We start from the raw sequence: 23472 nt of genomic DNA on the forward strand, positions 1-23472 counted from the left end.
CTTATCTGTTTTGCAAATATTTTCTCCTAGTCTATGGCTTGCTTTTTCATGATCTTAATAGTGTTTTTTGCAGGGCAGATGTTTCTAATTTATGTAAGCTTCCCTCCCCCGCCCCCACGCCCCGCCAGGCTATGCCTTTGGACACTGCATCTAAAAGTCACTGCTACAGCAAAGGCCACCAAGGTTTTCCTCTACATTACCTTCTAGCAGCTGTTGCATTCTACTTAAGACCCATGACCTACTTGGAGTTCATTTTTAAGGTCAGTTTTTCTGCATGTAGATGCCTAGTTGTTCCAGCACAGAACTTGGATTTTTATGTGCAGACTCCTGATCCAAGGGGGGCTCCAGTTTGCTTTTCTTTTTATTTCCCTAGTAATAGGGATAAGGGAGATACTAGAACTCTCTCTTCCTTAACACACACATCGTTAGGGTACATTTATCCATCCTGAATTGCCTGCCTATCCATCCTGAATTGTCTGCCTCCCACACCCACCCCTTATCTGTAACACTCTTCCCCTGGCCACATTTCAGAAACCTTACCTTCCCCAATCCTCCAAACCTGTTGAATTTGCTCACTAAATACTCAGTGGTTGTGAGACTCTAAACACACAGAAGCAGTCAGTCCTACTTAGCATGCCATTGATAACTTCCTTCCTTCCTTCCTCAACTTGCCTGTAAGTTCTAGGGGAGAACAGAGATTCTCTTTCTCTAGTTTATACCAGCTAACTTAGGACAAATCTGGGCACATAATAGCTCCAGCAATCCTTGTTGATAATTTCAGGCTACTTGGGATCTGGCATTGGCTTATCAAATACAAGTCAACTGATCTACAAAGCAAATGGCTACATCAAGCCCAAACCCAGCAGCTTCAACCTAGCATGAGTAGAAGGGTGGCACCTGCAATTTTTATGTCTGGTTTAGCGATACACTAATGTAAGCATCACGGTCATAATCTCCTCAGTGGTCAAAACAATGATAGAGCTGAATGTATTGCCAGAGGCATCACACTATCAAGAGTAGCAGATGTGTTTCTTTCATTACCATTTCTACACAGGTACAATGTTTATTCTAGTCGTTATGAAAAAGAGTACAAAAATAAATGAAATGGAAAGAGCAAAGAGCAAAGAGCTCCTGCTGACTGGTTTCCTAACATGCCCAAATAAGCTAACACTCATCCTTGCCCTGCCTTTGCTTCCATCTGAATCAAGTATTCCCATTCAGTGAAGAATCCCCATTTCACACTGCACAGTGATGGAGGAATCACAGTAGTCAGCACCGACACCGACACCCACACGGTCCGCGTTGTGACTGACACTAATCACCACAGCAAAATGAGCAGACTGACTGCTCAGAGTCAACTGAGTCAGACAAAAGTTCCAGGCTTCCATTTGCCCAGATTGCCAAGTTTCCATGTTCTAGGCAGAAAAACAGACGGAGACAGGAAATGGAGACTAGCAGCACACCACCATAGGAATGAGAATAGATCCTTTGGGACTCAGGACTGTGGCAGCCGCAGGTGCCGGGCTGGCAGTGCACTTTGCCAACCTGCAGATGCAGGGACATCAGTCAAAGACCCTCTGAGTTTGGGAACCACAGCCCCATTGTTAAAGCACCCACACCAGAATCTCCAATCCTCCTCCAAAGGCAAACAGGTGCACTTGTTCTCATCATTCTCTCCTGTGTCTGTGGGTTCCCTAACCTAGCCTAGGCAGGATACAGTTCCCCTGTAAGGTGTGAAGTGTGTAGAGTAATCTCTCAGTGTGAGTCACTAAACAAGGCACCTCCAGATTTCTACAAAACAAAAAATCCTAAGTCCCTTTTCCCAGGACCTGTTTACAAAGCAATCCTCCTCCCCTTTTCCTCTTCGCTATCTAGGAATCCCTAAGTGACCTCTGTGTACTCATTGTCGACTCAGAGACTCACAGCTATCAGCCACTGAAAACAAAGATCGAAAGACTACTGGTGAAGGTGGCTGTCTTGCATCAGGAGACACTGAGCAACCTCACTCGTGTTAATACGATTTCAGCCACTGCCATCTACAGAGATGCCCACGAAGTCTAAGGAAGCAGATTAAGAAGAGTTAGGCATAGCAAGGCAGGGTGATGCCATGGCAGGTCCACCCTGAAGAACCAGGAGACTCACTCAATGACTTGAAGTTCTTGGGCTGCTAGTCCATGCTGGTCTTAGAACACACATGCACTATCTATCAAATAATAAGCAAATAATTCAACTCCCTGAATGCTAGTATGCTTTAAAGCCATCAAATTCAGAGACTCGATTGTCTCAATTTCAGATTTCACCATTGTCTTTACTTGTATTCTCTTTGTAAATGACACTTAAGGCTAGTTTCCTGCCAGTGCTTACTATCTCTTACTCTCTTCCAAGGCAAAAATCCTTGAGCTCATTTTGTAGCTCTGCAAGTATTTTATCATGATAGAAGGGCAGGGGGCTAGTGTGCAATCAAACCTGCAGAGTGGCAGGAAAAGGTAGCTGACGTCCTGGAAGCTCCCCCTCATGCTGAATGTTTCATCAAGCATGAACTGTCTGATGATGGCCTGTGGTAACTCTCAAACTATTTTCACTGGAGTCATACAGCTGCAGCTAGAGAGCCCAGCTGTTTTGTCAGAACCTCACATTCTTTCTGCAGAAGACTATACTTGACAAGATTAACACGGTGTCTGCAGAATCATGCTAAGAATGAAACCACAGAGAGAACTGGCTGGAACTCACACAGATTGGTTTCCACGTGGTTCTAGACAACCAGTTCCTGAACTTTCTGTAGAGGTTACAGAAGCTCCACGCCCAAATGATGCATAAAGCGTTCTTCTCTTTCACATTGTCTTGAGGGGATCACAGCCTTGCTAGGGTTTGAGAACACAAAGATGTGAAGGGCCACCTGGGGATCTTGCTTATGGAAGCAGAAATGGATGCAGCACTCAACATCCCAGACATAGTGCGGGGGAAGGCAAACTGAGACAACATGAATACATGAAACTGACCACTGAACCTCTACCATCACTGCTTGTTTGTGAGATTGGCAGTTGCTATTACCAAAGATGTTTGAGCAGAACAGTAAATCAAAATCATAAAGGCCCAGAAGCAGTTCATTAAGAGTAATGACCCTCCTTGGAGATGATGATGCTCAAAAAACTCACAACAAAACAGCCAAGCTCCGATTTCAGGGAGAAGGTTTTAAATCATGTTCATGGGGCAGTGGCTCAAAGGCAGATGCAGCCAGACAGCACACTTGAGGTGGAATGGCTGATCATGTCCTTGTGTGGTGGGTAGCTGGTCATTGTACTTACAGTGAGTTGGGTCGGGTGGGTTTGACCACGTCCAGGTCTAAGTCGCTGGAGTTTGTGTTGGGCTGCAGGCTGCTACTGGAATTAAGGATACTGTTTGCGCTGGATGAGACAGATTCCAAACTGGAGTTGAGGATGCTGTTTCTTTGCTCCTCTGAGGAGAAAATGCCACAAATTCTATATTAGCACTATCATACAGGAATTGTCTCTTATATACACAAAATTGGTAAGCATTGAGATTAGATTCAGATCTTGGGTCCCAAGAGAGCTGTTGAAAGGTCACAAGAAAGATAAGAATGAGGAAACAGCAATGAGGCACAGTGGCTCAGCTACTGCCTAGGATAGCAGCACTCCACATGAGCCCCAATTCAAGTCCTGGCTACACCACTTCTGGTCCAGCTCCCTGCTAAAGCCCCTGAGAAAGCAGTGCATGATGATCTGAGTGCCTAGGACTCTGCACCCATGTAAGAAATCAGGATGGAATTCTAGTCTCCTGGCTTCAGCCTAGTGTAGGCCTGCCTGTGTGACCATTTGGAGAGTGAACAGATGGAAGATTTTTTTTCTTTCCCTCTCTCTTTAAAACTCTGCTTTTCAAATAAATAAATGTTTTAAAAGATAGAAGGACAAGAATTTAAAAAATTAAAAGGGAGAGTCAAAGTTATTTTACAACAAAGATAATTTGCAACTTGATGGTCAAAGCTCCTCCTCATCTCAACAAGAGATCCCTCCACTCTCACTTTCGTAAGAGCCAGCTCTTCTTCTAAAAGCAGTCCTACCACTGTTATCACCAATTACGCCTTCTTTGGATCAGTTAGCAGCAATGGTCAGAACCCAAGCTGCCTCTCCGGGCCCCTCACATTCATCCAGAGGCCCTTGGCTTCTATAACACTCACCTTTTATTCTAAAACTTCTGCCTCTAATGCTGTACTGTTTGCTCAGGCCATGCTCCAATTCTGAAGCACTTCTACATAGAGTAACTACTGTCTGGCCATGAACTTCCTCATGACTTAGTCTAAAGTCCCAACCCCTTCCCAGGAACATTGTCTGTGGTGCCTCCAGCCCCAAGTCTTTGACATTTAACTTTAGGTTAATTATTTGTAATAGGCCACACCAATGCATACACAATAAAAAGCAAACCCAAGATTCAAGATGTCTTGGTCATGCTTGGAGGATATTCCCAAGCCAGGACAGGAAAAACCTGAGTTCTCTTCCAGGCTTCAATCCTGAATGATGGCATGGCCTGAGGCAATTTCCACTGGCACTTGGACTCTTAGTTAATCAAGTTACAGAAGAGGGAGCACGAGAACTGCCTTGAGTAACTCATGGAGCTGTCAGGGGGAAATCAAACGAGCTCATATGTGGGAATGTATAAACTTTAGAATCCTGCTCAGAGAACTAAGTATTTTTCCCATCTTTCAAAAACTTGGAACCATGCATTAAAAAAAAAATCAGAGGTTGAAATAGCTAAATGGCATAGGCAGATTGACACAGGCACCACTGCTGTTGCAAAATATCAAAGATTAAGCGTATCATTCCTATCCTCCTCTGTAGAGATCAGCAGATATCTCTGCCATATCTTATCAAGAAACATCATGTCTGGGTTAATCCTCAGTGGATCTTGTTGAAATGAGCCAGAAATATACCATATCCCAAAGAAGTCAAATGAGAATCACCATCATGGTAACTTAGAGGTCTACATTTAAACTCAGGTCTCTCTGATAAAGGGTGAGGTCATTAAAAAAATTTGCCCCTTTGTACTCCTCATGCCTGTAAAAACAAACCATGTTTATGAAATGATATTAGAGTATCTTCACATTAAATATACATACACATACACCGAGTACCAATGTCCTGGCAACGTCTTTATTGCTCTGAATAAAGCCCAAAGGAAAAGACTGAACAAAAACAAACAAACAAAAACCCATGAAACTATTCAGGAATTCTGGAATGTTAAGTAGACTCTGAGACATGTGGGCTCTTGATTCCTGAGAGTTACAACTATTCATATTTCAAATGCTTAAGTTCTTGTCATAAACAACAAACAGAAACCAAGAATTACGCTGAGTCCAGATATAAGACGGGTAATAGGACCAGTAAACAGGAACTTGCCACCACTAAGCAAAACAACTCTAAAATAGCACAATTAGGCAAACAGTGAGAGAATACATATACCAGCTTTCCTTTAGCAAGGATACTCACATATGAAGATTCCTGAAAGCCTAAGAGAAGCTTCAGACCACCAAACAAAGAGGGGAAGCTTAAGACAACACCTCTGATCTTTAACTAGGAGAGGTGAATGATTTTAGCTGTAGGATGAGAAGTATAAGTTTGCCCAATATAATTCTCTGAACTTTTAGAAAACAGACAAATACAAATGTAAATCCAAGTTCTCTACTAATTCTATGAGTTATGATTGTACAGACTGAGAACAAGTCTTCTAAAATATATTAGTCTTTTGGTTTATAAAAATAGAAGAAATAATATTTTATTTATCAGGACATATTTTTTCTCCCTTATTTTTTGTTAGAAAAAATGAGACATCCAAACTAAAACCTTCCTGAATTTTCACTTATTCAGTGAATGGTTACCGAAAAACCTTCTGAATGGGGATGGTGCTGTGGCATATCAGCAAGTTAGGCCTCTGCCTGTAGTGCCTACATCTTATATGGGTGCCAGTTTGAGTCCCGGCTATTCCACTTTGATACAGCTCCCTGCTAATGTGCCTGGGAAAGTGCAAATGATGACTTAACTCCTTGGATCCCTGCATCGATGTGGTAGACTTGGAGAAAGATACAGGCTCCCTACTTTGGATCAATCTAGTTCTAAATTCAGTCTTCTAGGGAGTGAACCAACAGATGAGAAGTTTCCCTCTGTCTCTCCTCTTTCTATAAATCTGCCTTTCAAATAAAAATAAACATGTTAAAAAGAAATAAAGTCTACCAAGTACCAAATACCTAACCAGACACTAGCAGCCATCTTCACTGATTACTTGGGTATTTCTCAATCTGCATGTATTTTATTCTTTTGTATGATGGTACTTCAAGAAGTTTGTAGAAAATAAAATTATGTTTCTTTTGTTGTAAAAAAAAATCATGTACAATTGCTTCATAATGTATTTCCAAAAACTTTTTAAAGACCAACCCCACCCCCCCCATCCCCCCGCCGCCGGGCATCTACTTTTTTATTTAACTACAAGCAACCTAATACGAGCATTTGGTTGATAAAATTTTCAAACCACAGCTGAAGACATTACATACAGATGCAATGAATTATAAAATATCTGAATCCGGATATTCATGAAATATGATTTTTAAAACTGGACCAAGACAAAAGCTTTTAGAAGACATAGCTCCTGTTATTGTTTGTACGGATAAGGTCAATTTATGAGCTAACGGGGAAGGCTCCAACAAATGAAACAAAACATTGTTCTTGAAAAAAGTCCACTAGACAAAGGACACGAGTAGGGGAGATGCAGACTTGACCATGACCCTATGGACTAGAAAAGTCAACAGAATAAAACAGGTGGCTACACCAAATTGAACTCAAAGATTTCTAGTGTTTCATTCACTGGGGGGTATGAGAAGTTTTATTTCCTTAAAAAATGATTTTGAGGGCTGGGCATGGTAGCCTAGTGCCTAAAGTCCTCACCTTGCATGCGCCTGGATCCCTTATGGGTGCTGATTTTTATCCCAAAAGCCCCACTTCCCATCCAGCTCTCTGCTTCTGACCAAGGAAAGCAGTTAAGGATGGCCCAAAGCCTTGGGACCCTGCACCCATGTGGGAGGCCTAAAAGAGGCTCTGGGCTCTTGGCTTCAGAATGGCTCAGTTTGAGCTGTTAGCAGCTATTTGGGAGTGAATCAGTGGGCAGAAGATCTTCTTCTCCTTTGTATATCTGACTTTCCAATAAAAATAAATCTTAAAAAAAATGATTGTGAGGTTCTAGTTGTATTGTTTGTGTGTGTGTCTGTGTGTATGCATGTATATGCACATATCTCTTCCCAGCTGCATGACCTACAACCTGATAAATCCAAACCAGAAGAATTAAAGATCAAAAGCAAAACATCAGAGAAAGGAGGGAGCTATGTGCCCAAGAAGATAACAAGAAACTTAGCGTAAGATTTCACAACTCTATAGTCACAGTTGCCTAATATGTATCTATAGGGCAGACTCTCTGTACTGGTATCTCGTGATGGACCTTATGACAAGGGGATCCAGAAATTTAGCATTTCCTAACCACAAGCTTATTCCAGCTCTTTAGAGATAAGTGTCTTTAACTGTCGATTATCTCAGATAATGAGTTGAGAACTTCCATGTGGAAGAGCTATGCTGCAATGCTGACAATCCTAATTTGGGTTAAACTGGAAAGTGAACAATATTCCAAAGAAGGGGTAGAAAGCAAAAACAGCAGCAAATCAAATGTTTTAGTGATTATGCCAAATTATACTGAGGCATAATTCTGAAGCACTTGAAATAAGGAATAATAATAATAATAAAAAGACAGGGCCCAGCACAGTAGCCTAGCGGCTAAAGTCTTCATCTTGCACACACTGGGATCCCATGCTGGTTCATATCCCAGCTGCTTCACTTCCCTTTGAGCTTCTGGCTTGTGGTCTGGGAAAATAGTAGAGGACCACCCAAAGCCTTGGGACCCTGCACCCACATGGGAGACCTGGAAACGGCTCCTCCTGGCTCCTGGCTTCAGATTGGCTCAGCTCCAGCCATTGTGGCCACTTGGGGAGTGAACCAGTGGATGGAAGATCTTTCTCTCTGTCTCTCTGTAAATCTTTTCAATAAAAATAAAATAAATCTTAAATGATGGAGCAATGTCACTGAAAACAGGACTTTTAGCTAGATGGTCAAGTGAACACCTGTCACTGACACAAACAGGAGAACAGGTCTCCTGAAGACTTCTCTTCCTTCCTTTAAATAAAAATTAACCAAATCATTCAAATGACAGAGCTCAACTTCCTGAGTCACTGATGATTCAGTTCTGCTCTGGCATCTTCATCAGCAGGTAGAAAAAGGACAATTATGTCACCAAAGGAAAAAATTACAGGCTAGCAGACTTCAAAAGAAAGACAACAACCGGCTGTGAGTCAAACCCACTAGATGACAGAGAGGCGCAGAAATGGCCAAGAGGAAGAACGACCACCGCTCGGAACAACTCCGACAGCAGTGAGGACACTTGTCTCCCTCAAACATGTCTGTCAACGAGCATCTTCCTGTTAGTCACAGAAGCTAAGGATCCAGCAACAAGGAAATGCAAAACAAACCCCCAAACAACTGCACGCATGCGCTGTGAATACAGCGGATGCTTTTATTTGCGTTTATTTGATACAGACAGTATTCTGTGGTGGGGACATGTTGTCTGGGCACACAGCCTCCTTCACAATGCCCTATGAGTTCAGTGTTAGGCATGCATTCCTGGGGACTGGTCCACCCATCCTACATCCTCAACGCCACTAACAGTTAAAAAGTAAACAAGAAATAAAGTGGAATAATACACAATCACAACGTATTCTGCAGGAACAGGAGGAGGTAGATTTTTCTGTCTCTCTTTTTCTGTTTTTTTTTCAGGTGCTTCAGACAGGGACTATAATGTCCTTGAAACCAAACACTGGTGACAGTGGGCAGCATTTTTTGTTTGCTTTTTGTACAAATTGGGAGCGGAAAAACATGAGTATGCAACCAAATCATTGCCACTAAAATAGAGCCAGAATAATTTTGGTGATATTGTACTTGTTCTGGAGGTTGCCATGGAAATCTGGGAGCTAAGCTACTTCATTTTCCATATTTACTGAGTGACTCCGACTCACTCTAATGGCAACCCCATCACAAAGAGGAGGCGGGAATTCTGTTTATCACGGGCCCGGGAGGCAAGACCAGGAAAGCATATACAGAGCCAAGCCAAATTCACACATCTTGGCAGGCCTGAACATGTCTGGCCCACCGAATACGTACAACTGGAGGGGCAACTGACGACTCAGCTCTCCTGTCTCACTAGGAGGTGGTGGTGATGGGTGGGGTGGGGAGATGTTTCTTGATGCCCAAGACTAGAGATGGCAAAATGGCAGACATCGCTGTTCTTCCACAGCAACTCAGGATGTCTCACACCGCCAAGCCCTCTGTGCACTATCAAAGCATCATGGCAGGGAGTGACCAGACAGATAGACCTTTTCCAAAGCCTGAGCTTTATACGAAAAAACGAAGGTGCAAGTGAAACACCCAGAGGTTCTTTGCGGCTGCAGTTGGGAGAGAGGTGTGCTCTCTCTGGCTTGTTAAAAATTTTGCAATGAGGTCTGCAATGTATCATCCTGACAAGATAGGATAATAGCATGGCAGCTTAATGAATTTTGCAATAAAAAAAAATCATGTGTGCACAGCAATTTCTGAGTTTACCATCTCTGGGAAACACCCAAGACCGCAAGACACTTGGTTCGAGCTTTCTGAAGCAATCTCCCTGCTCTCTCCCTCCCCTCCTTGCCGTGTTCGCTCCTGATAACAGCAGCATGCCACGCCAGCCTGCAGCCCCAAGTGTCTGATTTTATGCTGATCTAGTCTCACATCCCATGATAAAAATAACCCTAAAAAGCAGTTGGGGAATGTTTGGGCATATGAAAACAGTTTGTATAAAATATTTAAAAAAATAATATTCAAAAGCCCATGATGGACCAAACAGTAAGTTAAGAAACAACTGAGCCAGTCTGTTGCTGGGCTGAGAATACGCGGCACTGACACTCCAGCAGGGCTGTCAGCAAAACTGCCTCTCGTTTCCTGCTGGTGTGGACCGCCCCACTGATGACTTCCCCGCAACGCTCAGAATAACCCCTTTCCTAGGGGCGTGGGGAAGAACATTAATAAAACGGGATTTCACAGGATAATGTGGCTGGCCTAGGATTGGTGCGAGTCTCAGGAATGAGACTTGAGGCACAACAAGGAGGCTGGCTCAGAAACAGTGCGGTTTCACAAAGGGAGGGGGAGTTTTTACAATGCACGCTGACCAGGAGCTGATGGAGCAGCATTAAACGGATGCTTCACTACTCAGGCCACAGGCCTGCATCCTGCCTGGGAACAGGCTGTAGAGTGGAGTTGCTGTCCCCTTAACTGAGGACTGCCTGGTTTCTGTGGGAATCCCCAAACAGCATTTTCTTTACTGCTCATCAGAAGGCAGGCCTGATCACATGGCCCTTGTAAAACAGGCTCGAGATGGTAAACAGAATGGATATGTAGGGAGTTTTGTTTTTAATAACTTAAAAATAACTCAAGACTTCATAAATATGTATTCCTCTCCCATTGAGAAAGTACAGAAAAATACACAAATAAATACAGAGAAATATGCCCCTTGAGCCTACTATATTCACTTTGGCATGTAAACATCCATTTGTTAGTAATACACAGAGAAATAGACATACGATAAACGCTTGGACTTTTCTCTAACAAAAGCAGGCTCACCTCAGACCTGATCTCACATTATGTGCCACCTCCACTTAGCGAAAATGCCAGGGCTAATAGGCATGGATACACTTTTTGTCATGTAATGATCTCTCTAGAACCTTCCTGCCATGAGGTTCCCACAGTGGCTTTTTTTTAATGGCCCCATCAACTGTGCAGTTTTCAGTCACACACAGAAACCATGCATAATTAAGCCAAGAGCTACATTATACCTTCGGCAGCCTGTGTGACAATAGGAATCCCGTGTGGATAAGCAGGGCAGCTGCCAAAGCAAACAGGTGTGTCCAGGGCACCCGGGATCTACAGAAGCAATGGGAGAAGCAACACACGTCAGGCCCAGCACCAAGCACCCAGAGAGGGTGTGATGTAAGCCACTGGAGTGCATACTGCCCCACTCTTTTTCTTTTCTTTTTTTTTTTTACGATTTATTTTATTTTTATTACAAAGTCAGATATACAGAGAGGAGGAGAGATAAGAGAGGAAGTGGAGCTGCCGGGATTAGAACTGGCAACCATATGGGATCCTGGCGCATTCAAGGCGGGGACCTTAGCCACTAGGCCATGCCAGGCCCCAATGCCCCACTCTTTTTCTACAAGAAAGATACATAAGGGAAGTACATAGGCTGAATTTGCAAGTTCTAACAGGGCCAATCTGGGAAAAGATCCAGGGTGTATTAACAGGACTAAAAGAATTAATCAGCGCTATAATCCCAGCAGCTAGTTAACTTGATTTCTGTGAAACCAAGTCCAAGAACCCATCACACCAATGCTGCATCTCATACCCAGGCTGCGATGGGTCTGCGCATCCTGCAGCAGGGCAACCTGCAGCTCCCTCACAGTGGTCTCTCTTTTGAGGCCGAGGCTCCAAATGAGGGTGATTCCTTTGCAAACTTAAGGTCAGGCCATAGCCCCATGATGATCGTCATACAGGAGTTAATATTTATTAGGTGCTTGCCATGTTCCAGGCTCAGTGTCAAGTACTTTCCATGCACTACCTCACTTAATCATGGCCATTCCCCTCCAAGGTAGCTTTCTCAGCGATCAGTTCTATAGATGAGAAGACGGAGGCTCAAAAAAGGAAAGCAACACACTTCAGGTTCTAGAGCAGGTGAGCGGCAGCACTAGGACAACTCTTTCTAACAAGGGGGTCTTATATTCAAGTGCCAAGCCAAGCAGTGGCTCCACACCCCATCAGCCTGAGAGATGCCCTGGTAATAACAGAACACTGACTGTCCCACCTTGCTCAGCCTGTGGGTCTCCAGCTTGAGTTAATATTAGCATCACGAAGCTGCTTTTAAAAACCCAGTGCCTGAGCTCTAGCCAAGCCCTCTGGACTCAGAATGTGGTGGGGAGGAGACCAGGCTTGTGTATTTAACAAGTTCCATGTAAGCAAAAGCACATGCCTGTCTGAGAACAAGAAACTCATCTTCACATTGTGATATACGTAAATACTCAGGATGAAAAAAAATTAGAGAAGCTGCTCTGAGACCAAGTGGAGAGACTCAGCAGATGCAATACCTTGGCACTGATTTGCTCTAGAGTTCCTGGCTCTACCTACTCCCGTTCGTGGGTTAGCACCATTCACCTAGACGCACAGGTCTGGTCTCTGCTGCATGATGTATCTGTGTGTGTGGACACAGGGAAATGAAGGCACTGACTTCCTTCACAGCCATTCATCTGGCAGCATGGTTGAAAGATCTTGTCCATCTGGTTAGAGGTGACTGCAGATGGGAGTGTCTTGACCCACCATATAAAAGCCACTGGTACATGCACAATGCTCTCAGCAGAGCTGAGCCTGGATGTGGAGTGGCAGCTACTTCCTGCCAGGCTGCGTGTTCAGGAACCATTCAGTATGGTGCAACTGCTCCCATGGCAGCCCTGAAAACTGGAACTCATGGCTTTGACTGCCTGTGGGATGCAGTCTACCACAAGCTTACTACTGGGGCTCAGTAACAACAGAGGCATCGTTTGGAGCTGGCATGGCACAGCAAGGGAGGCCACATGGGGACAAATGGCTCCTCTGCCATTTACTAGTTGTGTGACAGCTTAATCTCTCCAGTTTCAGTTTACTGATCCATAAAATGTGAGATTCTATCTCATGGAATGATTATCAGCTATAAGTATAGGATAATGGGCTTAGCAGGCTACTTGGCACATTTGTTGGACTATAATTATTTTTTATTTTTATGGCTGTTATTGAATGAGGTTCAAATTCTAGTTTTGGTTCTGGATCAAAGGCAGCCACTCAATGTCCCACAGCAGCCCTCCAGCTCTTCACAGGCATGTCCGAGTTGAAGGCAATTCCACAGTCCAGGTTCTTAACTGGAACTGGAGACATATTCTTTCTCAACAAGGTAAAGCTTGCAGACCATGCCACAATAGCCAAGTCTCAGAGAACCACATTTCTGCAACTACCTCAACAACCAAAGTGGGAACACAGAACACAGACTGGGAGTAGCAAGGAGGCAATGGAGGCAGACCGAACCCTTCGTTTGGAATGCTGAGGATCAAACAAGAATGCCCAGTCTGAGAAGCAGGTTGCTATGTCATGCACTCACACTTATATTAAATACAAACAAAACACTATGAGGGAAAACGTCTTCCATGTCCAATTTTTGAAACTATCTTTCCATGGGTCTCTCCTCAGCTTTAGGGATAGAGTTACCCACTGCTGCTTACAAAAAGGTCTGGCTCTCACGCTCCCCCTATTAACACTCAGCCACACTGGGCCCCTCCGTCCTTGCCATGTCTGTCTCAGAATTCCCCATTCAACGGAGAGTCTCTGACTGACTGACAGTAACAATATTAACCCCCCTTCTCTAAAGCACTCACTGGTTTCCTGACAATCTGCATCTTCTTGTGACGTTTCAAACCCTGCATTTCCCCGTTGTTCCCTTTGTGCTTCTCCACTGGGTGATGCCTCAGAGGCTCATCTCATTTCATTCCCAGCCCTGCTGGCAGTAGACATGGCCTGGAGTGAAGAGGCAAGACCAGAAGATACCATCCAGGACCTCATCCTGGGAAGGGCCTACTGCCATCCTGAAGATGAGGCACCTTGTGGGAAAAGGAAGAGACTCCCAGAAAAGATCCCATTGATGCCTACAGATTAAAATAGAAGAGCTTTGTGCAAGCACCTGGGCAAAAGAATGGTCCACCTGGACAGGAGGAAAACTCGTTTTGGAAAATAAGACATGCATCATCTTCTACACCAGATACTTCCATGAGCCTGAAGGAACAGGTACACAAAGAAAGAGCCAATAGAACTCGCGAAGTGACACCTCTGGAAATAGGGAGGCAGACAACAATCTGATGCCAAGACCACTGGCAGATGGAGCTTTGAAAGGAGAGAACAGGTTCCAGCATCTGAACACAGCAGGCATCCTGCAAGGTAGGGAAAAACATTTACTGACAACAAACAGCTGGGAGCTTTGAAGGGCTCACACCCAAAGGAGCTACTCTGGAATCTGCAGGTTGGCACTGGAGAGAGAGCTGGGCAGTGGAATGCAGAGTGTTTTTGTGAGTTAAAAAAAAAAAAAGGAGCATAAAACAGACAAGAAAGAGATTAGGTACACAGATGTAAAAATAACCGAAGCTCTGAAACACACCTGAGGGTTGCTGTGAGGGTGGAGGTATGTGCTTGCGCGTGTGCGTGTGTGTGTATTAGCCCACAGAGCACACACCCCATAACAGGGTATTTGTTATGTGGCAGGAAAGGTAAAGTCACATTGGAAGGTATCATAATCAACCCAAAGTCCACAGCATGAAATTAACAGATTAACACTGAGTGTTCATAGTGATATAAATAGTAAAGATAGACTCTCTCCAATTCAATTAAACATTCATATAAATACATTTACAAGGCATCTCAAAAAGCTGATAGGAAAATGGAATCAAAAACTGGGGGTGTAGGTATGTCCCACATTGGAGTACTGGGGTTTTACAACCTTTCTCTCACTCCTGGCTCCACTTCGCTGCCAATGTAGACCCTTGCAAGGCAGCAGTGATGGCTTAAGTAATTGGGCTCTCTGCCACTCACGTGCAAGATAGGCCCAGCACAGCTGCTGTAGGCATTTGGTTAGGGAACCAGAGTATGGGAGCTCTCTGGCTGTCTCTCAAATAAATAAATAAACTTTAAAAGTAAGTGTTTTGTTACAAAAGCAATCTTGAAAACTAAGTATAGAGGGGTCTTGGGAAAGTTCACAGAAAATGAGCATTATGCAAAACATTATGCACAGACTTTAAACATTTTTTGCCTCTAAACAAACTACGTTTTGCTTGAACTTCTTGAGTTTCAAAAACATATACACGTACATACATACAACACATATACAACTGTGCCATTAAATTCCCTGTGCCAGGGAATGGGGGAAGTTATACACCCCCCACCATCCAAGGATCAGGTGGAGATTTCTGTCCTGTTTAGAGTTCCCCAGCAAACAAGCAATGCTGCTACTGTTGATCTGCTGCTGGCTCAAGACCTTGGCCAAACACCTGCAGACAGGAACCCTGCCGTGTGTTCTGCAGCCTGGGCAGGTCTGCTTTCACAAGTACTTCCAATGCTGCTGCCTTACATGACAAAATTACATCTCAGGCAAAGATCTGCTTTTCACCTCACCTACATCTTCTTTCTTACACGCTCCCCAGGGGACCTTGAGACCTGTCCCCAAGCTGCTTCTGCCCCAGGCTCACCACAAACCAAGCACTAGGTAAGCCTAGAAGGAAATTACAGGCTTGCCTGACTTGTCCCCATCTGCACTGGCTTAGTAGAAAGTGTTAGGTGCCTGAGGCTCTCCTGGAAACCTGAGCAGCTCACTGCTCAGCTGCCTGATGCCTCATGTACTGGGCACACACACTAAGGCTAGTCGTGGTCCAAATGTTTCTGGTGTCCTTGGGGGGCACCAGGTTGAGTGCCTGCATTGTAGGAATGACCCTAGCAGATATTTATAAGGAACACAGGCTACTGCTGAAAGGAAGCCCATCCCAGTCTGATGTAAGAGCCTTAAATATCTTCCACGAATTTAATCTTTTTCTTTTCTTAAAGATTTATTTTATTTAAAAGGTAGAGTCACAGAGGGAGGGCAAAGAGACAGAGAGATCTTTGTGGAATCCCCTCTCGGTCTCCTGGGTGAGTAGTGGAGAGCCACACACTTAGGCCGCCTTCTGCAGTCTTCCAGGTACATTAAACAGCTTGCTTCACAGGAAGTGCAGCAGCTAGGACTCAAACTGGCATCTATATGAGATGTTGGCAACAGAGGTGGTGACTTAATCCACTGTGCCACGACACTGGCTCCATAGAAATGTGTTCGAAGGGTCCAATGTAGTAGCCTAGCGGCTAAAGTCTTCGCCTTACATGCACCAGGATCCCATATGGGTGCCAGTTCGTATCCTAGCTGCTCTACTTCCCTTTCACATACCTGCTTGTGGTCTGGAAAAACAGTAGGGGATGGCCCAAAGCCTTGGCACCCTGCACCCACGTGGGAGACATGGAGGAAGCTCCTGACTTCTGGTTTCAGATCGGCTCAGCTCCAGACATTGTGGCTACTTGGGAAGTGAACCAGTGGATGGAAGATCTTTTTCTCTGTAAATCTGACTTTCCAATAAAAAAAAAAATTAAAAAAAAACGCAACTGTCTCAAAACAATGATCTTGAGTTGCCGTGATGATAATAACTGCTTAAGAAAAGCAAAATATCTGGAATATCTAAATACACTGAGGGACAAGCATATTATTGAATGCCATGAAACCTTTAAACACAGTGTCTCATGAATCATGAGAAAGAAGGTCTAAATGCTGGAACACAAGGGGACAGAAAACCTTTATGACAAAGAACATGCCGGAGCTGATTTTCAGCAACCCCCCTTGAGGGGAGACACTGGCCTGCTCTGTGACAGACACAGGACGGCAGGGGCTGATGAGGAGGACACCTCCAGCACCGCCCCTAGCACTTACTGAGCTCTCCCTGTGCACCCCACATCCGATGAAATGCTGTTTGCTGTAAGGGCATGCATTTATTTACCTGAAAGAGCAACAAAGATAGACAGGAAGAGAGAGTAAGCAAAAGATCTTCCATCTGTTGGCTTACTGTCCACACGGATACTACCAGCCAGGGGTGAGCCGAACCAAAGCCAGGAGCAGGGAGACCCATCTGGGTTTCCGATGTGAGTGGCAGGGACACAGCTACTTGAGCTGTCACCTGTAGTTCCCAGGCACATTAGCGAGGAGCACTGTGATGTGGGATTCAGGCAGCCTAAGCAGCATTACCTGCCATGGGGACAGTGTTTTATTCCTCACAACAGCCCTGTGCACTAGACACCATTACTCCTTCACCCTAAAGGGAAGGCTGAGGCCCGAGAGAACTTTCTAAGTCACACACACAGGGGACAGGATACACATCCAGGGAACGTGGGAGCTGGTGTGCTTTCAACTGTTACATTGAACTGCCCCTTACTGAGTGTATATCTGCTTCTTACTGTATTCAGAGCTCCTGGAAGACACATCCAGTCTTTATATGGCCAAAGTTTGGCAGGCATTCTGCGAATGCCAGCTGTGTGAATGCCCCAGACTTGCAAACTACACACGATTAAACAGTAACTATTAATGGGAACAGCTACCCTCAAGTACTGGACTTTGCCCAGTGCCAGGCCTGATGTTGAAACTCATAACTGTGGTCTGTCTTCACAACTCCCCCATGAGGTGAGCGCTAGGATCCCTATTTTACTGAGGAGCAAGCTGAGACCAGGGGAGGTAAAAGGCTGGAACTCCAGCAGGATTGGCACGAAAAGCCCCTCTCCTCTCACTGCCAGTGGTACTGGAGGACAACAGCTGGAACAAGGCTCTGTACTTTAGCATTCAGCATCTATTCATGGCCAAGGCAGAAGAAAGATGTCACACAACCGTGCTGATGACATCATGCTTTTAGGAACAAGAAAGGAGGATTATTCCCTAATGAGCTGACTCCAAGTAATTTTCTGATTTATTTACTTATTTCAGAGAGAGAGAGCCGAAGAACCAGAAAGAGCGGGAGAGCAAGAGAGCAAGTGAGCAAGGGAGAATCTCCAATCTGCCATTTCACTCCCCAAATAGCTACCAGACAAGGGAGGGTCAGGCTGAAGGCAGGAGCCAGACACTTTTTCTGGGTTTTCACCATGGGGCATTGCAGGGCCTATGAACATTCCTGGCAACTTATATTGGCCATTAGCAGGGAGCTGGAGTATCAGCAGAGCAGCTGAAATTCAAACTGGTGTCCAAGAGGGATACTGGCAGCAACAGCAGCATTACCTGCTATGCCACATTATTTCAGCCTGATTCCAAGCAATTTTTTAAAGTCTCAACTCTACCAGGCCCCATGAGAGGTAGTATATGAGGGTGACACAAAAGGGTGGGCACAGCCAGACTCCAGCCTCACTGAGGTACATTCACTGAGGTTAGTCACACTGAGAGGCACCGAATTAGCAACTAAGAAGGTAAGAAACTGGCCTTCTGGGAGATGCTAGCAAAAGAGGAGCCAAAGAAGCGATGCCTGGGCCAGGTGGGTGGGAGGAGGCAGCATGACTGTGTACACTCTGGAGGGTTGCAGAGAGGGCTTGGTGGGAGCGTTGCCTTCCACCCATGACACCTCTGCATCCTGTGCTACATGGTGGCTGGGAGGGCACAATCCCAACACACTGAGGGACACACGAGGCCAGCAGGACAGACTGAGGGATGTCCCTGCACATGACGTTGGGCCCTGAAGCCCAGGGACTTACGTTTCTCTGGTGTTTGCACGGTGTGGAAGAGAGTCAGGGGCCTCTCGCTGCAGGACGGAGGCTTCGAGTCGCTGCTCTTCTTCCGGGACAGGTGCAGTTGGGTACTGCTGAGTGGCACATCTGGCACGGTGTTGAAGATCTGCCAACAGAGGTTCACAAGACATTACACACTTGTGCGAGCAGGGAAGAAAGCACGGACTAGAACCTGAGGCAGCAAGGTTGCTGGACTCCCGGACTCAGTGAGGAACGATCAGAAAAGACCACTGTCACCTACCCAGGACTTCATTTTAAACATTCGCTCCCAGACAGCAGCATGAGAGAACCCACTGGAGGCCCTCGTGGAGCACAGCCACTACTCACGGCCGCCTCTCACCCCTTCTGATCTCATTTCCGCTCCTCTCGCTGTTGCTCTTTCCAGGAGGAATGGAAGGCGGCCCGGAGCTCAGCCTAAGTTGCTATCAGTGGCACTGAAAGTGTCACTGCTCAGAACGAATAAACCAAAAGTCCCTTCATCTTTTTTCTCTGCTTCTATGTCCTGATTGTTAACTGCCTGCCCACTTGCCTACACTTCAAAACACATATTTAAGTCACATTGCACAAAGGACCAAGGAGCAGGACTCAGTTTCTCAACCCTCAAGTATCCTCAGATGCAGCTTTGTTCTTAAGCATCACAGCTCTGTGTTATTGGTGATGCTAAGCTTTCTTCTTGCTTAGAAAGAGTTGAGGGAAGAACATCTTTTTTTTTTTTCAAGCCCTGAATGACAGTAACATATAGATAGGACAGACAACCACGAGAGTAAAGAAATTTCTTCATGAGCTTTGTCTTAGGGACTTCAATTATTATTAAGTCCCTGGTTTTAAAAAATGAGAAGAAAATGACACATGAAATTTATGACAGCTCTGTTCATTTTTGCCTCAGCAGTTAAAGGCACAGCAGAACTGTCATTTTAACACATGGTACCTGCACGGAGCTAACCATGGTCACAGCAACCAGCACTTACTGAATGCACCCTGTGCTCAACATTTAGCTCTCTCAGTTCTTAGCAAACCTACACAACAGTTCATGTCCTCAGCATGCTATAATGAAAACCCGAGGCACAGAGAAGTTAACTTGCCACAGTTATTGTTGCTGATGGTAGCATAAGGCTTTAAGAATAATATTCATTCAATCAACACCATGCTTTTGAGCATCTACTTTGTACTGGGCTCTGAGAGTGTAACAGTGAATAAGGCAAATATGCTTCCTATGGTTAGGCAATTTGCCTTACAGGAGCTGTGGTTTGCTGAGGGCTTGCCCCAACAGGTGCTGGGTTAAAGGCTTTCGATGAATTCAGTGTTAGAGCAGTGGTGGGCATTTGGCACAGGCGTTAAGATGCCTCTCAAGACATATACCTCCCCATCCGCATGCCTTAGCGGAAGTCCTGGCTCTGCTCTGATTCCAGCTTCCTGCTGATGTGTACTCTTGGAGGCAGCAAGGAGTCAAGTAGCTGGGTTCCTAGGAGACCCAGACTGAGTTCTGGGCCCCTGGTTTCTGACTGGTCCAGTCTTGGCTGCTGTGGGCATTTAAAGAATGAACCAGGCAAGTGGAGACAGTTGTCTCTACTCTCTGTCATTCAAATAAAATGAAACAAATAAAAATGAAATATTAAAACATACTTTTTCAAGTTGAGATAATATTCTTTTTGTGGTTCTTTTACCTGACACATTTCAACAAACATTAGCATTTGCCCCTTTACTAAACATCTCCTAGGGGCCTGGCATGGTAGCCAAGCGGATAAAGTCCTTGCCTTGCATGCACTAGAATCCCATATGAGTGCCGGTTTGTATCCTACGGCCCTGCTTCCCATCCAGCTCCCTGCTTGTGGCCTGGAAAGGCGGTCGAGGACAGTCCAAAGCCTTGGGACCTGAACCTGCGTGGGAGACTCAGAAGAGATTTCTGGTTTTGGATTGGCTCAGCTCTGGCCGTTGCAGCTGCTTGTGGAGTGAATCAGTGGACAGAGGATCTTCCTCTCTGTCTGTCCTCCTCTCTGTATATCTGGCTTTCCAATAATAATAATAAAAAAAATCTCCTGGGACTGGTGAGATAGCCTAATGGTTAAATCCTTACTTTGCATGTGCTGGGATATCATGTGAGTACCAGTCCGTGTCCTGCTTGCCCCACTTTCCATGCAGCTTCCTGCCTGTGGCCTGGAAAAGCAGTAGAGGATGACCCAAAGCCTTGGAACCCTGAACAAACATAGGAGACATGGAAGAAGCTCCTGGCTTCAGATTGGCTCAGCTCTGGCCATTGTGGTCACTTAGAATGAACTAGTAGATGGAAGACCTTTCTCTGTAGCTCCTTCTCTGTAAATCTGTCTTTCAAATAAAAATAAATTAATTTTTTTGAAAAAAATCTATTGTAATATGATCAAATTAGCTCCCTTTGGATCTTCTCCAACAGTCAGCAATAAGAGGTTGATGGCTGTCAACATGACCCTTTCACTACGGGTGGCCCCAGCACACCTTAGAATGTCTCATGGCATTCTCTCTTTTGAGTGTGCATTTAGATGCACACTCACAAGCACAGGAAGCAAAGTCCTGAGAATGGAAAGAATGGCAGCCGAAACAGCTGCTATCCATGGGCTGGCAGGTCCTCAGGCTGTGGAGATGCCAGCCAGCTGGTGAAGTCAGTCTTGCCCTCAAACACAGCTGTCTGAAAGCAGCATTATCATATTTTCCCTGGGAGGTTGAAAATTTGCAGCTAGATAAATGGAATCTATGCATAGCTGAGTTCACCAGGGGTGAAGCGGAAGAAAGAGAAGGAGACTTAGAACAAAAGCCACAGAGGGACTCCTGCCTTTGGGAGCAGTAGAAGCCCTGCTAAGTTTACCAGGTCTATACAGTCACCTGGCTCCTTTTGAGTCTCCACAACAGGAAGCAGAAAGGGTACGGGTCGCTGAGCTCAAGGACTGCCACTTCCAAGAGGCATTCTTTTCCCTTTACAGTCCTCTGCAAACAACGTTAAGCCATGGCTGCGCCCAGAGTGACAATCCAACTGTGCACTAGTATCACTGACATTCAGAGACTTCTAAAAATCTTATTTAAGAGGTAGAAACACAGAAGAGAGAGTTCCCATTGACTGTTTCACTTTCTAAAAGCACACAAGGGCCAAGGCTGGGCTGCCGTGGAAGCCAGGAGAGAACACTGTGGTACAGGTCTTCTATGTGGCTGTCAAGAAGCCCATCATTTGAGTCCTCACTGCTGCCTCACAGGGTTTGCATGAGAGGTACCTGGAATCAGAAACCAGAACTGAGAATCCAACCCAAGGACTCCAAGATGGGGAATTCGAGCATCTTATCTGTAAGGCTGAATGCCTAGCCCTTATTTTACATTTGAATTTCACCCGTCAACAGACGAATGAGTTTCACTCTTCCCAAGACTAGTGTACGGTGGGGACGAAACAACTAAGCCATGAGCAAGAATCACAGGTTTGGATGGATGGATGAGAGGCTTCCAGAACAGCATTTACATGCAGCACAGCAAGAAGAGAGGGCAACTTGGGAGGGAGAATTTCATTCTATTATTTGGTTGCTTATTCTAAATGGTTATTTGAATGCAACAGAATCAGCTCCAGGAGGAGACATGGGTAAGTACTAACATTCCAAAGTTGAGTTTTCCCCTAAAGGTCAGATCTTCGGGACTCACTGTGAGCCAGCACTGTATAGCTTTCCTCAGAATTAAGTGCAACAACATGCAAGTGAGCACACTGCAGTTGTAAGCTGCCAGGAGTGGGACTATCATAATTAAGATGATGCATGCTTTTCCAAGGTGTGAGCGACACCTTCATAAACAATACCAAGTAACAGCAGAAGACACAGGCATTGACTAAGGAGCCTGGAATACCATTCCCTCAAACTCTCAGCATTCATTTAACAATGAAACTGAACACATGCAAAATGACTGACCAACTTTGAACCAGGCCCAGGGTTTCCCTCTGTTACAAGTTCAAATTGAAGTAAGATGCTTCAATTGGCTAATCCTGCACTTGAAAGTGCTGATATCCAATATGGGCACTGGTTCATGTCCCAGTTCCTCCATTTCCCATCCAGCTCCCTTCTTATGGCCTGGGAAAGTAGCAGAGGATTGCCCAAAGCCCTGGGACCCTGCACCTGTGTGAGAGACCTGGAAAAAGCTCCTGGCTTTAGATCAAATCAGCAAAGCTCAGCTCCAGGAGTTGTGGCCATTTGAGGAGTCATTCAGCAAAGATTTCTCTTTGTCATTTTCTCTGTAAATCTGTCTTTCCAATAAAGATAAATAAGTGTTTTTAAAAAAAGTTCAAGTTGGGGTTCTGATGAAAGTGTGTATTAGCCACTTTTTGATGGTGATGCCCATCCTATGTTGTTTGGAAATCACTTAAAAGGCATTTTCCTCTGTCAGGGAAGGGGCTTCTGCTTCAGCAGCCCTGCAGAGCGAGGGAAGGGACCTCAGCTGCAGAACCCAGGAGCCAAGGATCAATGGGGCATGATTGTGTGGCTGCAATAGGCTCCTCATTTCACAGTGACTTCCCAAGTTAACATAATGGGGGCGAGGGGGCAGGGAGGGACAGATTTACTCTGTGCCCAAGAGTCCTGTTAATATTGTCCAAACTTAGCAACTACTTCCAACTTACTTGCTTACAGAAGCAATGAGGAAGGCTATAAGCCTCCTGGACGCTACTGGGGAATAACAACTGTAAGATACAAATACCACCCTGGGCAACCTTTCCAAATATTGTCAATTCCAAAACCCATAAACAGCAAGCTGTTGCTTCCCCTGGAGCCAGCCACATGTGACAACTGTAAGGGCAGCCTGGCCACTGCAATCTGGCCAATCCAGCCATCTTGGGTTTCTTGGTTACTCAATGGGTAACACTTAAAAGTGATACTGATCTCACCATAACTGACAACCACGTCATTTCCATAGTGCCATTTAAAATACAGGAAAGGAATGTAAAGCT

The 23472-nt window shown here is 45.1% G+C and overlaps 1 protein-coding gene across 4 annotated transcripts in view; it reads right to left on the bottom strand.

The window, feature by feature from the left end:
* The window catches only part of ARHGAP26 (Rho GTPase activating protein 26), a 392826-nt gene that overhangs the window by 66306 nt on the left and 303048 nt on the right, over positions 1 to 23472 (bottom strand). For all 4 annotated transcript variants that reach the window (XM_041000639.1, XM_041000725.1, XM_041000551.1 and 1 more), the window contains exons 19-20: positions 18498 to 18636; positions 3306 to 3456 (exon numbers count right to left, since the gene is read on the bottom strand). In XM_041000639.1, coding sequence (XP_040856573.1) covers positions 3306 to 3456; positions 18498 to 18636 — 290 coding nt within the window. The remainder of the gene's footprint in view (positions 1 to 3305; positions 3457 to 18497; positions 18637 to 23472) is intronic.

Source organism: Ochotona curzoniae, unplaced genomic scaffold (assembly GCF_017591425.1).
Source record: "Ochotona curzoniae isolate NIBS_2020 unplaced genomic scaffold, NIBS_Ocur_1.0 contig_1, whole genome shotgun sequence".
In the NCBI taxonomy this organism is placed as follows: Eukaryota; Metazoa; Chordata; class Mammalia; order Lagomorpha; family Ochotonidae; genus Ochotona; species Ochotona curzoniae.